Source organism: Squalius cephalus (assembly GCF_949319135.1).
Source record: "Squalius cephalus genome assembly, chromosome: 17".
Taxonomy (NCBI): Eukaryota; Metazoa; Chordata; class Actinopteri; order Cypriniformes; family Leuciscidae; genus Squalius; species Squalius cephalus.
In genome coordinates, this window is record NC_137138.1 from 10,727,514 (window position 1) to 10,742,913 (window position 15,400).

Sequence of the window (15,400 nt, forward strand, 5' to 3'; positions counted from 1 at the left end):
AATAAATATATAATTTATTCCCCTTTCTATTTTCAACGCTTTTATTTTGAAAGCCAACTCTTCACAGACATTAGGCTACTTCTCGTTTTCTCATTTTCCTGCAGTTGTGAGCTCTCCAGCGTCGGTTTATTAACGGACAATGAAACCAAATAAGAGATAGCTCTTTCAAAACATGTTTGTTGTCTGGTCGGCAAAGATTATCACGGGAATGATATTGCTATCCTTGTCATTCTACCTTGACAACAACTGTAGCTTGGGCCTTTGTTAGGCTTGGTTTCTAGGGACACCGTTGCTATAGACAGCGTACTACCATAACGTTGAGCAAGGTCAGGCGATTTCCTCCAATCACGATCACGCACCGGCAGCGAAACATTTTGAATCAGCCAATCAAATGAAAAACCGATTACCCACCGGAAAATGGTTTGGAGACTCTGGGATGACAAGAAAACTCAAGTAGTTCGCAACTATTTTTATGTACATTTTACCCATATCGTCGTTTGAATGTTTGTAATTTCGCATGGTAAGATGGCTTGCAAATAAATACGTTTCACTTCATGCTTTAACGACTATGTATTGTAGACATCTCCAAACTATAGCTACTTCTCTTGGTGTATGGACAATTCTCCAGCTGCATTTGCAGCTTCTCTGTTTTATTCATGATTTCTACTTCATTTCTGTTTCGCAGTCTTTGTTTATATGTTGTGTGAAAGCTATCTTCTGCTTCCTAGCAGGTATATTGCCTGTCATCTTGTAGCTCAGTGTTCTCTTTGGCGTTCATTCACTTCTGAATCCATTGATGGTGCTAACGTTATATGGTTATGTACATACACTTGCATATCTTGAATTTGTTGTTACCTTTACATTAAGCCAGATGTCAGTCATGATTGTAAGAGTGTCTGTTGTGGTAGTCTCGGTTTACCTCTGATAGTCTTGAGTACTAAACTCTGAAACATGACCTGAAGATGTGTGATCAGTCAAATTATACTTTAGCCATGTGTTCCCAATCCATAAACAAATACCTGGTGAATATTTTATATATATATATATATATATATATATATATATATATATATATATATATATATATATATATATATATATACAGTATACACACACGTTTTTTTCTTTAATATTACATGCATTTTTATGAGTGCAAATATTAGAGTGCAAATTACAACAGTGCTTTTCATGCAAATGGATAGTTGACCTGATGTGCAGGATTGTATGTTGCCTTATTGTTATTATAATTTTTATGCAGAAAAAAGCAACGAGAACAAGCTCCTCCTCCCCACCTCTGCACGTGCATGTGAACGAGACCACACCTGTGCACGTGCATGTGAAGAAGAGCACAAAATGCAGCCCTACCAAGACAGCCCAGGTATAGCATCATCTTGTAGCATGTGCATTGAAACCCATCCTTGAAATACCCTTAAATTTATAGTAACCTATTATAAAACCAAAAAGTTGTGCAGCTTCACTTTCATTTCATTTCAAAGTTCCGTGAGACTTGTATGTCCTTTATGTTCCAGGTTAAGACAAAAAGTGGCTTGCATCATACTGCTAAGGTAAAGACGAGGGTCCCGTGGATCCCACCTGGCAAGGCCTCAACAAGAGAAGCCTCATATAAGTGGGAGGTCAGTCAAATATTACAGATACATTCCCATTTGTGCTTGTGCTCAATTCATTTACAATCTTTCACACTGCGGTGAGTAATTTTCTTTTACAGAAGAAAACCATTTTCTGTTATTTCAGATGTTTTCATGTTTATGTATGTTTTAGGGACAGACTCATCGTCTGGAGATAACGCCTCCACAGGAACCTGAACGCTCCCAGTCTCCTCTCCGAATAGAAGATCTCTCCACTGATGAGGAAGAGGCACTCCATGGACGCATCAATCAGTACGAGAGGAAGATCGACAGCCTGATGACAGAGGTCAGCTCTCTGAAAAATGAGGTGAGAAAAGATAGATTGGAGAAATGGATAATTTATCTGTCATTCTTTTTTTTAGGGAGAAATATTTTACTTTATATACTGGGAAATATTCATCCATTTATAAACACACTATTACCTGTACTACTGTACAGTTTGGGGGTTGGTAAGATTTTTTTATATTTTTGAAAGAAGTTTCTAAGCCAGCCATTGCTGCATTTATTTTCTCAGAAATACAGTAAATACGATACTATTGTGAAATATCATAACAATTTAAAATAACTGTTTTCTATTGTAATATATTTTTAAATTTTATTCCTGTGATGGCAAAGCTGAATTTTCAGCATCATTACTTCACATGATCCTTCAGAAATCATTCTATGCTTTGGTGCTCAAGTCAAGATACATTTTCTGTTGTTATTCTGTTATTTTTGTGGAAACTGTAATATTTTTCTATATACTTGAATGTGAATAGAGTGAATAGACAGTTCAAAAGAAGTGAATTTATTTAAAATACAAATCTTTTGTAACATTATAAGTGTCTTTCACTTTTTTATCAATTTAATGCGCCCTTGCTGAATAGAAGTATTAATCAAAAAAATCTTGATCTCTTACCCCAAACTATTTATTGGTTGTGTGTGTATACGCACATGTACATAATTGATAAATACTAACAGTTAAAGGCAGGGTAGGTGATTTGTTCCAGAATTTTTATTTTTTTATGCTGGTTGAAAATCCCTTCACATCCTGATAGCAATCACTAAGTTAAGTGGTCTACATGTATTTATATGTAGGCTATATATTGTCTATGGAAGGCATAGGCCAATCAAATGTTTGTCCAATCATTATATTCGGTCCGAATGATACGATGTCCTACCTGCCTGTCAACTTATTGTATTTCTATACCTCCGCGCACCCTGCTTGCACAGACATCACACATCATAAGCGCGTTTAATGTTATGCAGAGTTAGACCGACGTCAGTCACTGAGCACCGCAGCCGAAACAGTTCCTCCTGAACCAAAACAATGAGCTTATGCTGCGTTCACGCCATAACTACTGTAATTTGGAAGAGATGGAAACCCGTGATGTTATACTCTGAGGTGTTTGTGACTTGAATTTATGCGTTTCAATGGCAACACTATCAACGCCAAAATGAATTTGCAGCAGTCAGGTGGTACAGGTCAGTGCTCTTTAAGTTGTTTGTTTGTACACAAATAAAAGCAAATGGTGATGTTTGTGTTTGCAGGTTGAGCTTCGTAAGAAGGAGCAGCTGCTGGAGCGTCAGTCAGAGAGGTTGAACGCATCACAGCGTGTCATTGCTGAGCAGGAGGAGGAGCTCGCAGAGGTCGCCCGGGAGCTGGAGGCCACAGAGCAGGAGAACTCCCGCCTACGGGAGTCCATGGGGAAGATGCTAGTGGAGAATGATTTTGGGAGGTATGATGAAAACATTGACGTTTAAACATTTTATTACATATAACTAAATTTCTCTAATATAATTTGAACCATTTCTTCTGGTCTAGACTAGAGAGGGACAGTATGCAGCTAGACAAAGATGTTCTACTCAAAAAGCTGCTGGAAGCAGAGATGGACAGCAGTGCAGCCGCCAAGCAGGTGTCGGCTCTCCGTGAAACGGTCAGCCATATGTCCAGGAGTGCGAGTGTGAGCAAAATAGCTGAACAGTTCTGGGTGGATATTTCTCTACAGAACTTTGAAACCACTTTGAAACATGATGTTGTACGGTATCATGTACAATATCAGATACGCTTTAAAAATATTTTTTATATATTTGTACAGGAGAAAAAGATGTCAGGGTCAGACTCAACACTCTTGGCCCGACAGAAAGAGCTCTTGCTTCAGAAACTGGAGACTTTTGAGATCACTAACAGAGCCCTCAGACACCTTCTGAGAGAACAACATAGTCGAGAGGTACTGCTTTGCCTCTAACCAATAAATTCAAAGTATATTATTATTAGACGATTACATTTCACTGTACTAAAAACCGTAAAGATTAATAACCTTTTTTTACTACTTGTTTTGTAACAGATGGACTCACTAAGACTCTTGGAGCAGAAAGACGAGCTTCTGAAAAGACTTTCTGATGTGGAAGAAGACAATTCGGTTTGTGCTGCGTTTGCATAAAGTATGCTGCGCTATTTTTGATTTCTTAGTTTTAACGCTGAACTCATTTCTGTCTTCCAGCGTATTCTTGTAAAGCTTCAAGACAAAGAGAGAGAGGTTGACCAGCTCACTTCATTGTTAGAGAGCGAAAAGGTAAACTATAGGGCTGCACGATATATCGAAATATCGCAATATGCAACGGCTTGCGATAACTGCTTGAATTTAATACCCAAAAAGATAACAAAAAGTCAAAGTTTTGGATCGCAGAGAGTAAACTGGACACATGACTGTTACATACATGTGACATGCTTAATGTCATTAAATGCAATAAACGAAGTACTCATACGCACAGAAAGCCACCTGTGTCGGACAGCGCATGTTCTCGAATTCTGTTCCTTTCCGCAGCTTATATGGCCAAATACACACAAAATTATGTCAAAATGCCCGTCTTGGTGAGTATTCACATAAACACAGTCAGTTATGTCTTAAAGGGTTAGTTCACCCAAAAAATGAAAATTTTGTCAGTAATTACTCACCCTCATGTTGTTCCAATCCCCTAAGACCTTCGTTCATCTTCGGAACACAAATTAAGATATTTTTGATTAAATCTGAGTGCTGTCTCACTCCTCCATAGGCTTCTAAGGCATTATAACTTGCTGGCCCAGAAAATTATAGACATCGTTAATATAGTCCAAGTGACTACAGTGGCTCAATCTTAAGTTTATAAAGCGACAAGAATACTTTTTGTGCGCAAAACCCCCCAAAAATAACGACTTTATTCCACTATTCATTTCCTTCTCTCTGGGCCTCGAGTTTTTTCACGTAGTATAACTGCGCAGCGCATCTGTGTTGTACGTCACACGTAGGCTCACTATTGGCCGACGCTGGTCATGTGTGTGATGTGTGTGATGCGTGTGACGTACAACACAGATGCGCTGCGCAGTTATACTACGTGAAAAAACTCGAGGCCCAGAGAGAAGGAAATGAATAGTGGAATAATTTTTATTTTTATTTTTGGGTTTTTTTTGCGCACAAAATTCTCGTCGCTTTATAAACTTAAGATTGAGCCACTGTAGTCACTTGGACTTCTGTAGCTTTAATAAGAATCAGTGTATTTAATTAATTAAAAAATTTATCATTTTATTTTTACATTTGATTATTCAATTTCTGTTATTAAATAAATCTAATGTAGGCCTACCCAAAATCCTAAAGCCCCTGGTTTACACTAATGTTAAAATGACACAGCTACAGTAAAACACTGCTGTTCAATTTCAGAAGTTGTAGTGATGCTTTCTTCTCACAAAAAGAATGTGAAACATGTATGTTTGTTTTCAGTTTTTAAATATATTTAAATATATGTTTTTATTCAGTGTCATGCAGCCCTAGTAAACAATATTTTTTAGAATGTTTTAGACATGGGACTGTCATTTATTTAAGCCCTTTTCATTTCCCATTGTAACAGGAGAGTGCAAAGACCACCAGTGAACTGTCCAAAGTCTTGGAGTCCACCCGAGCCCATCTGCAGGGTCAACTGCGCAATAAAGAGGGAGAGAATAACCGCCTTAATGTTCAGATCAGGGTAATGCATACAGCATCATTAGTATTCAAGCAACATCTACCACTATCTTATTTTATAGTGTTTATTCTACAAGACATGTATGGACGATTTCAGATATTGTCTATATAATTCATTCAAATATTATCTTCATATATAATAAAATGTAAATAATATGTAAAATCCATTTGGTTCAGAATCTAGAGCGATCCATCAGCCAGCAGCAGGGGGAGGTAGATCACCTGCAGAATCAGTTGCGAGACCTCAGGCAGCAAGCAGAGGCTGATAAAGAGTCACTGAAGAAAGCCACGCGGGCTCAGAAACAGCGGGCCCAGCGCAGTGAAGAAACTGTTGGACAGCTCAGCGCCCAGCTCATGGAGATAGTGAGTGGAATGAGCTCAATGTGTATACTGCTTACAGGTTTTTAAAATTACAGTTTGCTATGATAAGTGTTTCAAACTGTAGTATTCTGCTGTAAATATTGCATCTGACATCACTTCTGGTTAGTTTGTCATTCTGGAAATGGAAGGTTTACAATGTACACTACTGTACAAAAGTTTGGGGTCAGCTTTTGCAAGTATACATTAAATTAATCAAGACTGAAATATATAATGGTATAAAATATTTTATTTAAAATAAATGTGGTTCTTTTGAACTTTCTATTAATAAAACAAAACCTGAAAAACATGTATCACGGTTTCCATAAAAATATTAAGCAGCACAACTGTTTTCAACATTGACAATACAATTATTTTTTTTATTTTTTTTAGCAAATCAGCATATTAGAATGATTTCTGAAGGATAATGTGAGACTGGAGTAATGATGCTGAAAATTCAGCTTTGCCATCACAGGAATAAACTATATATTAAAATAGTTATATTAAATTGTAATAATATTTCTCCATTTTTGATCAAATAAATGCATCCTTGGTGAGCAAAAGAGACTTCTTTCAAAAAAATAATAAAATCTCACTGACTCCAAACTTTTGAATGCTAGTGTAGATTTTGTCTTATATAATATAAAAATATAAAATAATGAATCTTTTTTTCACAGGAAGCACAGTTGTCAGATGCTGTGTCAGCTGCAGAGAACTGGAGCAGTCGCCACGCAAAAGAGATGAAGGATAAAGGACAGCTAGAGATGGAGTTCGCATTGTTAAACAGGTCAGCAGGGATTTGTATCCCTTGTATAATTATACAAATCCTAATTCTGAATAATTGTATACAGATGTAAAAAGCCTCCCAGAAAGCCATGCAAACCATTCTTGTGTCTTTTAGCCGTATTACAGACCTGACGGAACAGTTGCATGGGCAGGAAGAGAAAGCCCGAACTGAGAGAGAAGGACTCTTAGATCGCCTTCATGAGCTCAATAACGAGAGCACTACTATACGCCTGGAGAACCAGAGCCTTAAGGTTTGTCCATTTGCAGCCATACAGTACAAATCTCCAATTTGTTCTTTTTTCAGTTGATTGCCATTTTACTCATAATCTCTCAGTTGTCCTCGTGCCTTTATGATAAATGAATACAGATGAAAGTTGAATTGCTGTGCTTATGCAGGCCACTTCGTCTGCCTTGGAAGAGAAGTTGTCATTGTCCCAGTCTGAGGTCCAGCAGGTCAAAGTTTCCGTGAAACAGTATGAGAGCTTGGTGGACAGCTATAAAGCCCAGGTGTGATCCTCAAATTCTAACAAACCCATTTACGAATTTCAGGTACTACATTACCAGTTAAAAGTTTGGAAAAAATAAGTTTTGTTTTATGTTTTAGAAAGAAATTTCTTACGCTTACTAAGGCTGCATTTATTTGATTAAACAAGTAATAAAAACTCAGTAAGTGTTTTAGCGCAATTTTCTGACGTCATGGGATCACAACACTAAGAGATAGTAAATCTTTTCCTGGATTTTTTTTGTGCGTTCCCGAGATTAGACCTTCTTTAACATAATGCCGAAAACCCGAAGTCTCTAGGTGGTCTGGTTGAGGAGTAGATAGAAGTGCAAAATTGGTGCGCACAGACAGAACAGAAATCATGAGTTAACAATCGCAATTTTGTCCGGTGGAAAATTGCGCTAAAAATGCAGTAAAAACATTAATATTGTGAAATATTACAATTTAAAAGAACTGTTTTCTATTTTAATATATTTTAAAATGTAATTTATTCTTGTGATGGCAAAGCTGAATTTTCAGCATCATTACTCCAGTCTTCAGTGTCACACGACCCTTCAGAAATCATTCTAATATGCTTGTTTGCTCAGAAAACATTTTTTATTATTATTTAATGTTGAAAAAAATGTTAATCTAAAATCTTAATTTTGTGGAAACCATGGTAAACTTTCATTCAAAAAGTTTGAGATAAGAGTTAAAAAAGGAAAAGAAAGAAATTAATACTTTTATTAAACAAGGATGCATTAAATTGATCAGAAGTGACAGTAGATTTCTATTTCAAATAAATGCTTTTCTTTTGAACTTTCTAATCATCATTTTGGTTTCCACAAAAATATTAAATTATAATAATAATGTAACACCAAATTATCATATTGGTATGATTTCTGAAGGATCATGCGACCCTTATGATTGGAGTAATGCAACTGAAAATTCAGCTTTGTCATCACACGAATAAAGTACATTTTCAAACATTAAAATTGAAAACAATTGTAAATATCTTCAGAGAAATCAGTTGTTTAATTCTTACCACTCTGTGTACTTTTTTTATTTTTATTTTATTTTTTGAGTGTCTGTATGTGTCCGTCTATAAACTCTTCCCTGTTTCTTTGAATTGATAGGTTCAGAAGACCCGTGCCGAAGCAGACGAGTACTCTGCACGCCTGCAGGTGGCTGAAAGTGAAGCTCAGACTGTAAGAGACGAGCTAGACCAGGAGATCCAGCAGGTCAGGAAGCAGCTTCACGGTCGTCTGGCGGAACTGGAGCCGCTTCCTGAAGCTCTGAGACATGCCGAACTGCAGCTGCAGGAAGCTCACGAGAAAGAACGCTTGCAAGAGAGAAGAAACGCAGAGCTCAGCACCTCCCTCGCAGAGCTTCGCATCAAGGTGTGTTGTTCGGCTTAAGTCCTTGAAACTAGTTTGCATTTAATATTAAAAACACGGCCAGTTATTTCAGAAAAAAACACTGGAAGAACATTGTTGGTGGTGCAACAAAAACGTCTTAATAAAAAAAGCTACAAAAGTACAAAAAGTATCGACAACACTACTATGAGATGTAACGTTTAAAGTAACTCATTACTTTTAATTTACACATTAATATATGAGTTTTTTTATTTTTTATTAATCCATTTTACTTTTCACTTTTCAGTACATTTTTTAAACTACTGAATTAAATTAATATTCTCTTTCTTTGCCATGACGTTGTCAGTTAGTCATGCACACTCATATGCGTGTGTGGGAACAGAAGTACAAAAGTAACAAATAACTTTCAATAAAAAGAATTGTACAGTAGGTAAAATAAACAGTAAACTTTTAAAAAGAGATCTTTTGTATGGCATGCATACTTCTAATGGACAAGAAATATTCTAAGTGGTAGGAATATAATAATGTTTTAAATGTGTTTTTTAAAAAAAGGCTATGTTGTTAAATGCATTACTGCGTTAAACACTGGCAAACCCCTGCAAGGCCTGGAAGAAACTGAGCCTCAGCCAGGTGAGATAAAGTAGCCCAAAAGCAACAATACATTATATTGTATAAAAAGTAACTAGCAATTAGTTACTTTTTAGGGAGTAACGCAATATTGTCACGCATGACTTTTAAAAGTAGCTTTCCTCAACACTGCATGTGACTGCTTACATTTACCATATCAATGGCTATTCAGAATTCAGCAACTTGGCAGGGCTGTTTTTTCTCATTTCATATGCAAATAGGTTAGTCATTCCTCACAGACGCTGTAAAATTTACATACATTAGTACTAAGTACAGTAGCAGGAAGAGCCCATTTGATTCTAAAGGGTCAGTGAAAAGGAAAAGGGTGGAAAATGATTGTGTATAGCTAAATTATGAAGTTTATGTTGCAAGAAACCTTGACTAACAGAAGTGGTGCAAAATTTGTTCCTTCGAGAGGGTAGAATATTGTCAGGTTTTTTTTAAGGTTTAATTTTGGTGTTATTTTTTCAATAAAAAAATTAAGTAATAGCAAAAACAATCTGTAAAATAATTGTATTTTTAGTGGCCTTCTTTAGTACCGGTACATAAATTATGTTTTTATTGATAGAATGTTATGTTTTCTGGTTGATTGTGTGTAGGCGGAGCAACAGGGAAGTCTGGCAGAGATGTTGAGACACAAGAACATGTTGTTACTGGAGGAAAACAAGCAGCTTCAACACAAAGCAGAGGGCCTTGAACGGTCTGTCGCTTCGTCCTTTTATCCCTCGTTAATTGTCTGTCATTTATTTTAAAGTATTTTAATCTCTTAAAGGTATAGTTCTGTCAACATTCTTTAGTTCCAATGTTTGGTTCCCAACATTCTTAAAAAATCTTCTTTTATACTCCAAAGAAGAAAGTTTTACAGGTTTGGATTTGAACGACATGAGGGTGAGGAAATGATGACACAATTTTCAATTTCCCATTAACATGCTCTATTCCATGTTGTCAACAGGAAGCTAGAGGAGTCTAACTCACAAAATCGAGACCTCATCCAGGTGATTTCAAAACGTGAAGAGACTATTCATAGCAACCAGGTGCGTCTGGAAGAAAAGTCTCGGGAGTGCAGTATTCTGACTCGACAGCTGGAGGAAGCCCTGGACGATGCTCGTCGGCAGGTCTGGCCCAAACTGCCATGAACTCATGGATTCAATCATCTCTGTTTTCATCTTGCAAAGCTTTTGTTTGTTTCATTGAGTATTCCCTGTTGATTGTCAGGTTACTCAGACCAGGGAGCGAGCAGTCTCTAAAGAGCGTGTTACTCAGTCCAAAATTGTCGACCTAGAGACTCAAATGAGCCGAATAAAAACTGAGCTGAACCAGTTACAACGAGCCAAAGAGGAGGTCAGTGAAATTTCCCCATTTGTGAATTTCTTTGAAATAAATTCGTCAAAACATCCATGAACTTCCTTACAGGCTGAACGGAGATACCAGAGCCGTTTACAAGACGTCAAGGACAGACTGGAGCAGTCCGACAGCACAAACCGTAGCCTCCAGAGCTATGTCCAGTTCCTAAAATCTTCTTACGTCAATGTGTTTGGAGATCCTGCTCTCACTGGGTCCTCGTTCCGCACGCCTTCACCAATCTGAAAACTCTTTCAGAAATCTTGACATGTATTAGTCTACTTTTCACAACTGATGACCTCTTGACTTTGCTGTGCTTTGTACTTTACTCTTAAAAGGCTTATTTATTGGACATGGTCATTCTGGTGAGTACTAAGACTCTTTAGTATTACATATCCATCCTAGAATGAGAACAGTGGTCTTATAGACAAATTCGTATCTTGTCTCATTTTGCCCTGTCTCAAGGTGGTCATTATGCGATAAACAGACCTCAAGCTATTATTATCTTCATGCATAACTCTTCTTCCTTAATTTACATGGCAATAAGGAAGGCTTTACTGCATTTACAGTAATGGCTATTGTCGATTTAATCTTCTTTGATATTTTTTACTTTCATCTGGTTATAATACATACAATTTGCTTTTTAGTTGTAGAATCTGATTTGACCCTCTGTATTATCTAATTGCTTTCAGCTTAAATAATATCAGTATCTACAGTATGATGATGGTTGAGAGGCACAGTAAGAGTCTTAATCATAATCTCTTATATCCATAAAATCCCATTTAAAACGTCACGATCACCTGCTCATATCTGAATTTGCTTAGTACTTGAATTGGTTTTAAGAGACAAAATGACAACAAACTCAGGATTTATCATTTTGTTTTTTTAGCCAAAGTTTTTGTTTACTATAGCAGGTTCATTATGTGAATCTTTCTATATAATAACAATGTAGAAAGCATCTTTTGAGTCAAGATGTATGTTAAATTGTTGTCTTCCTTAGGCTGAGAGCATAGAACTCCAGTAATAAAATGTTTATTGGTGCTATACATTTTTACATTACTGTAATGATCCATCTTTTTGTTGTTGTTTAAAGTTATACTTGCACTTTTGTGTATTTTTGTTTTATTTATCTGATGTACCATCGTGTAAGAATAACCAAACCATAATGCTTCAATGTTTGTGCTTGTATGAAATGCAATGGTATGTATTTTTTTAATTGGTAAGAATATTTATATACATATCAAGTGTATTACACTGTACTGATGTATATAAAGTCTTGTGCTTTATTAACCCACTTTATGTGTTTGAAGAAAACTGATTCAATTGCAATTGCAACCAAATCAAAATATAATGCTTTGTTTCTCCATGTAATCCTCAATGTCCAAATATATTTCAGTCCAAATTATTAGTTTTAGGTGTAGAAGTTTTTCTTGTTGCAGGTATTATTGACCCCCTTTGTTTCATTGCTCTGATTGCACTCTGCAAAACTATTGCTCTCTTCTGCCATTGGGTTGCTTTCCGTGACTCCTCCACTAGATTATTTTTGTACTCTTTTATCTGAAGCTGAGCAGCAGCTAATTTCAGATGGTAATTTCTTTCTGTGACTTGAAGACGTTTATAACAGTCACAGCAGGGTGATCTGGATGAACCGGTTGACTCGGATGCTCCTTGGTGTGGAAGGACATTTTCAATGTCCTTTAGAATCTGATTCTGAAACACAAAGAGTGTTAATTTATAAAATATAATTGTTTGTTAAACCAGAACCTTCTGTACAAGGTTCTTCGTGGATAAAATATTACACATATGTGTCCCTGGACCACAAAATGTACACATCATCTAAAAGCTGAATAAATAAGCTTTCCATTGATGTGTGGTTTGTTAGGATAGGACAATATGTGGCTGAGATACAACTATTTGAAAAACTGGAATCTGAGGGTGCAAAAAAATCGAAACATTGAGAAAATCGCCTTTAAAGTTGTCCATTATTGTTCGCGATTGTGCTGCATTCACTCACAAAAACAAATGTTTTATATGTTTTACGGTTGGAAATTTACAAAATATCTTCATGGAACATGATCTTTACTTAATAGCCTATCGAAAAATCGATAATTGCCATAATTTTTAATTCGATAATTGATCTATTGCCATAAATATATAGGCCTACCCTTGCTACTTGTGACTGGTTTTGTGATCCAGGGTCATATAGGGAAGGCGGGGACTAGTTGTCACAATATTTCAGTGTCAATTAAACATACATTACTCAATTAGGCCTATACCAAGTCCTCCATAGATAAATAGAAAGACTTACCGTGGACTGTGTAAAATTAAATATAGTCGGAATCGCGTCTGAGTGTAAACGCGCAGATCCAGATTCAAAACAATCCGGAGTGAAATGAGCGGAGCACAGAGAAGAGGATTCGGATGGAGTCCATTCAGCATCCCTCCTCATATTGACTAGCCAATGGCGGCGATGCTCTTCTTGTAATGGGAATCTGAGAGAAACAGGATCATCAGTAACAGAAAGGTGTTGTTTTACCATCAGACAAACTGGTCACATGCTTACTTGTAGAATGAGATACCGTCGATATTCTCATCCGGGCCGTATCCGCAGAAATCACACGCTGGCATTTCCTCAACTCTGCTTACACATGTGAACCGAAGTGCAGAGATCAGAGTAATGAAGGCCTGTTGAGGAGTCTTGTGATTTATACACTGGGAGGCTATTGATGGTTCTCATTCATGTAAGAGTAATGGGCGATCTACACAAAAATACGTGAATAGAGACATTTGTGTTTTATTTACATAATGGTTGCAGGATTGGACTTTTGTTTGCAGCAGCATTTAGGCACCACAAACCAACAAATATAATATATATATATAACTTTAAAACTAAAAGTCTAAGTAGCATGTAGCTAGTAGGCTAATATGGGTTATTTTTCTGTTTGGGAAACTTAACTTAGTTTTAACTTAGTCTTAACTTAACATTTAAATCATAAATTTGCCCAAATTGATTTAAACTTGTGTCTTTAATGTTTCCATTTCTTTTTAACAAATTGTTCAAATGTTACATTGTTTTCTCAAGGGAGATGTTGCAACTATTTTGCTTCTCCTTGCTACATTCTCTGTACCCCTCCCTCCCCCTCCTAGTTTCACACACATTCATGACATGGACCTTTTAGAAACAAAACAGCGTAAGTCTCCAAAACAATAGACAAAATTGGGCCATCAAAGACAACCACTTTGAACGACTCTAGACTTGAGTGATTTGCAATTTAAGGTTGCAAAATATGTGTGAATACAGGCTTTAAAAAAAAGAAAAGAGGACTGAATTTAATTTCAAACATGTAGGTTATTTTATCTATTGTGGGTCATTACAATTTCTCTTTACAAGCCAAAACTCTTCTTGCTTCTACAGACCTTCTTTATGATATTTCTGGCTCTTTTGAATTCTGTGTTCTCTATTTCCCTGCTTGGGAGATAATTATATTTGCAAAATTGTCTCCTTTAATTAGTACTCCCTTCCAGAAGGTTCTACTTGAACATTGTGCTTTGTCAGACTCAGGAAAGAAAGTGATGTAATCTGTCCTCACTTCTGACTACATTGCTGTTTTGCCTCAGAAACTTGTTCCAAAGTATCTCAGATTTTTTTTATTATTATTATTATCATCCTCGTTTTAGCCTATATAGGCATTTCTCAACCATTTCACCTGGATGTGCCAAGACACTGTGTTACAGCAGAAACCATAGAGACCAAATTTATTATGGCAGCATTTTTCCGGACCAGGAGAACTGCAGTGCCAGGAATTAAAAAAAGATGCAGAATCAATTAAATTAATTAGGTACAGTCAGGAAATTCACCAAATGATAGCTATTGATCAAACATGCTAAATTGACTTTCAGCAGCAAATTGCAAAAAACAAATGAGCCAACATTTATATCTGTTATATATCTATGACTATAAATAAACGTATTTTGTTAAATGTAAAACACAGAGCTTTTAAATCTAATTTGAGTGGGAGGGGAGCGCACTAGACCGCTTCGGCATTTTCCGGCAGCGTTCGGCTGGTTGCTGCAGTGCATGATGTCACTGTCTCGCGCAGCTCGTTTCATTCGATAGCTCGGGCTACGCTGCTATTTCATTCGCTCTGGTCGCCACCCGTTGCCACCCAGCCTCAGAAAAATAGAGCAAAACCTCCAGCAAGGTAGGCTATTACACCAAATTTAATTTGTACAGTTGTGCATTTTTACAAACAAAACACAAATACAGGACGTTTTATTGCAAACTATACCAACGGTTTGGTTTATTTCGCGTTTGCTATGCCGAGGGCCGTGCTGGGCGTTTTAGCCTCCATTTCCATCTGTTTAATGTTATCTAGAACAGCACATTTCTTTCATTGTGTTATAAATATACTGTTATTACATTGTTGTGCGAACATCACGCGTTAATGTTGTCTCAGACGAGCTTTCATTGCCCTGCCCAATGAAGTCGTTAGCTGCAGAGCTAACCCAGATACTATACACGGCTAGATTATAAATTAAACATTACACACGGATACAGTACAATGTGCAACAAGATTCATTTAAATCTATAGGACTACAGAGACGTTTTAAATTATTAAATAAAACCTTATTTAATTATATTAATTGGGTTTGGAAGGCATTTGTACATGCAAATAAACCAGCAACCTCCTCCAATTCCAAATGCTCTTCCAAAGAAAGACATTTATTTCAACAACGTATCTTCTTCTACCGATACAGAACACGCAATTTGTGTATTTTCATTGGGTTAATGTACATTTATAGACGTAT

General features: G+C 36.6%; 3 protein-coding genes across 5 annotated transcripts in view; 2 read left to right on the forward strand and 1 right to left on the reverse strand.

Moving 5' to 3' along the window:
• Positions 1-63: 63 nt before the first annotated feature.
• Positions 64-11,884, forward strand: odf2a (outer dense fiber of sperm tails 2a; the record flags this gene model as incomplete). Of its 3 annotated transcripts, none has more annotated exons than XM_079847816.1 (19): positions 64-520; positions 1,259-1,378; positions 1,530-1,634; positions 1,780-1,953; positions 3,177-3,364; positions 3,451-3,589; positions 3,725-3,856; positions 3,974-4,048; positions 4,130-4,201; positions 5,511-5,627; positions 5,801-5,986; positions 6,658-6,767; positions 6,882-7,017; positions 7,163-7,273; positions 8,384-8,647; positions 9,850-9,950; positions 10,203-10,365; positions 10,466-10,591; positions 10,664-11,884. In XM_079847816.1, exons 1-19 carry the CDS (start codon positions 518-520, stop codon positions 10,835-10,837), a joined length of 2,496 nt encoding a protein of 831 aa, XP_079703942.1. In that variant the 5' UTR covers positions 64-517. The 3 variants fall into 3 exon arrangements, with proteins under 3 accessions (XP_079703942.1, XP_079703943.1, XP_079703941.1); XM_079847817.1 differs by having other exon boundaries at positions 3,451-3,562; XM_079847815.1 differs by having other exon boundaries at positions 66-520; positions 3,451-3,616; positions 10,664-10,837.
• Positions 11,885-11,976: 92 nt separating this feature from the next.
• On the reverse strand, positions 11,977-13,268 carry LOC307145010 (uncharacterized protein). The gene is made up of 3 exons (XM_079847818.1): positions 13,155-13,268; positions 12,900-13,083; positions 11,977-12,301 (listed from the first exon to the last, which is right to left on the reverse strand). Exons 1-3 carry the CDS (start codon positions 13,217-13,219, stop codon positions 11,984-11,986), a joined length of 567 nt encoding a protein of 188 aa, XP_079703944.1. The 5' UTR covers positions 13,220-13,268; the 3' UTR covers positions 11,977-11,983.
• Positions 13,269-14,703: 1,435 nt separating this feature from the next.
• The window catches only part of sptan1 (spectrin alpha, non-erythrocytic 1), a 31,615-nt gene continuing 30,918 nt past the window's right edge, over positions 14,704-15,400 (forward strand). Inside the window, exon 1 of the mRNA XM_079898625.1 lies at positions 14,704-14,793. The gene's annotated coding sequence lies outside the window, so the exon portion shown is untranslated. The remainder of the gene's footprint in view (positions 14,794-15,400) is intronic.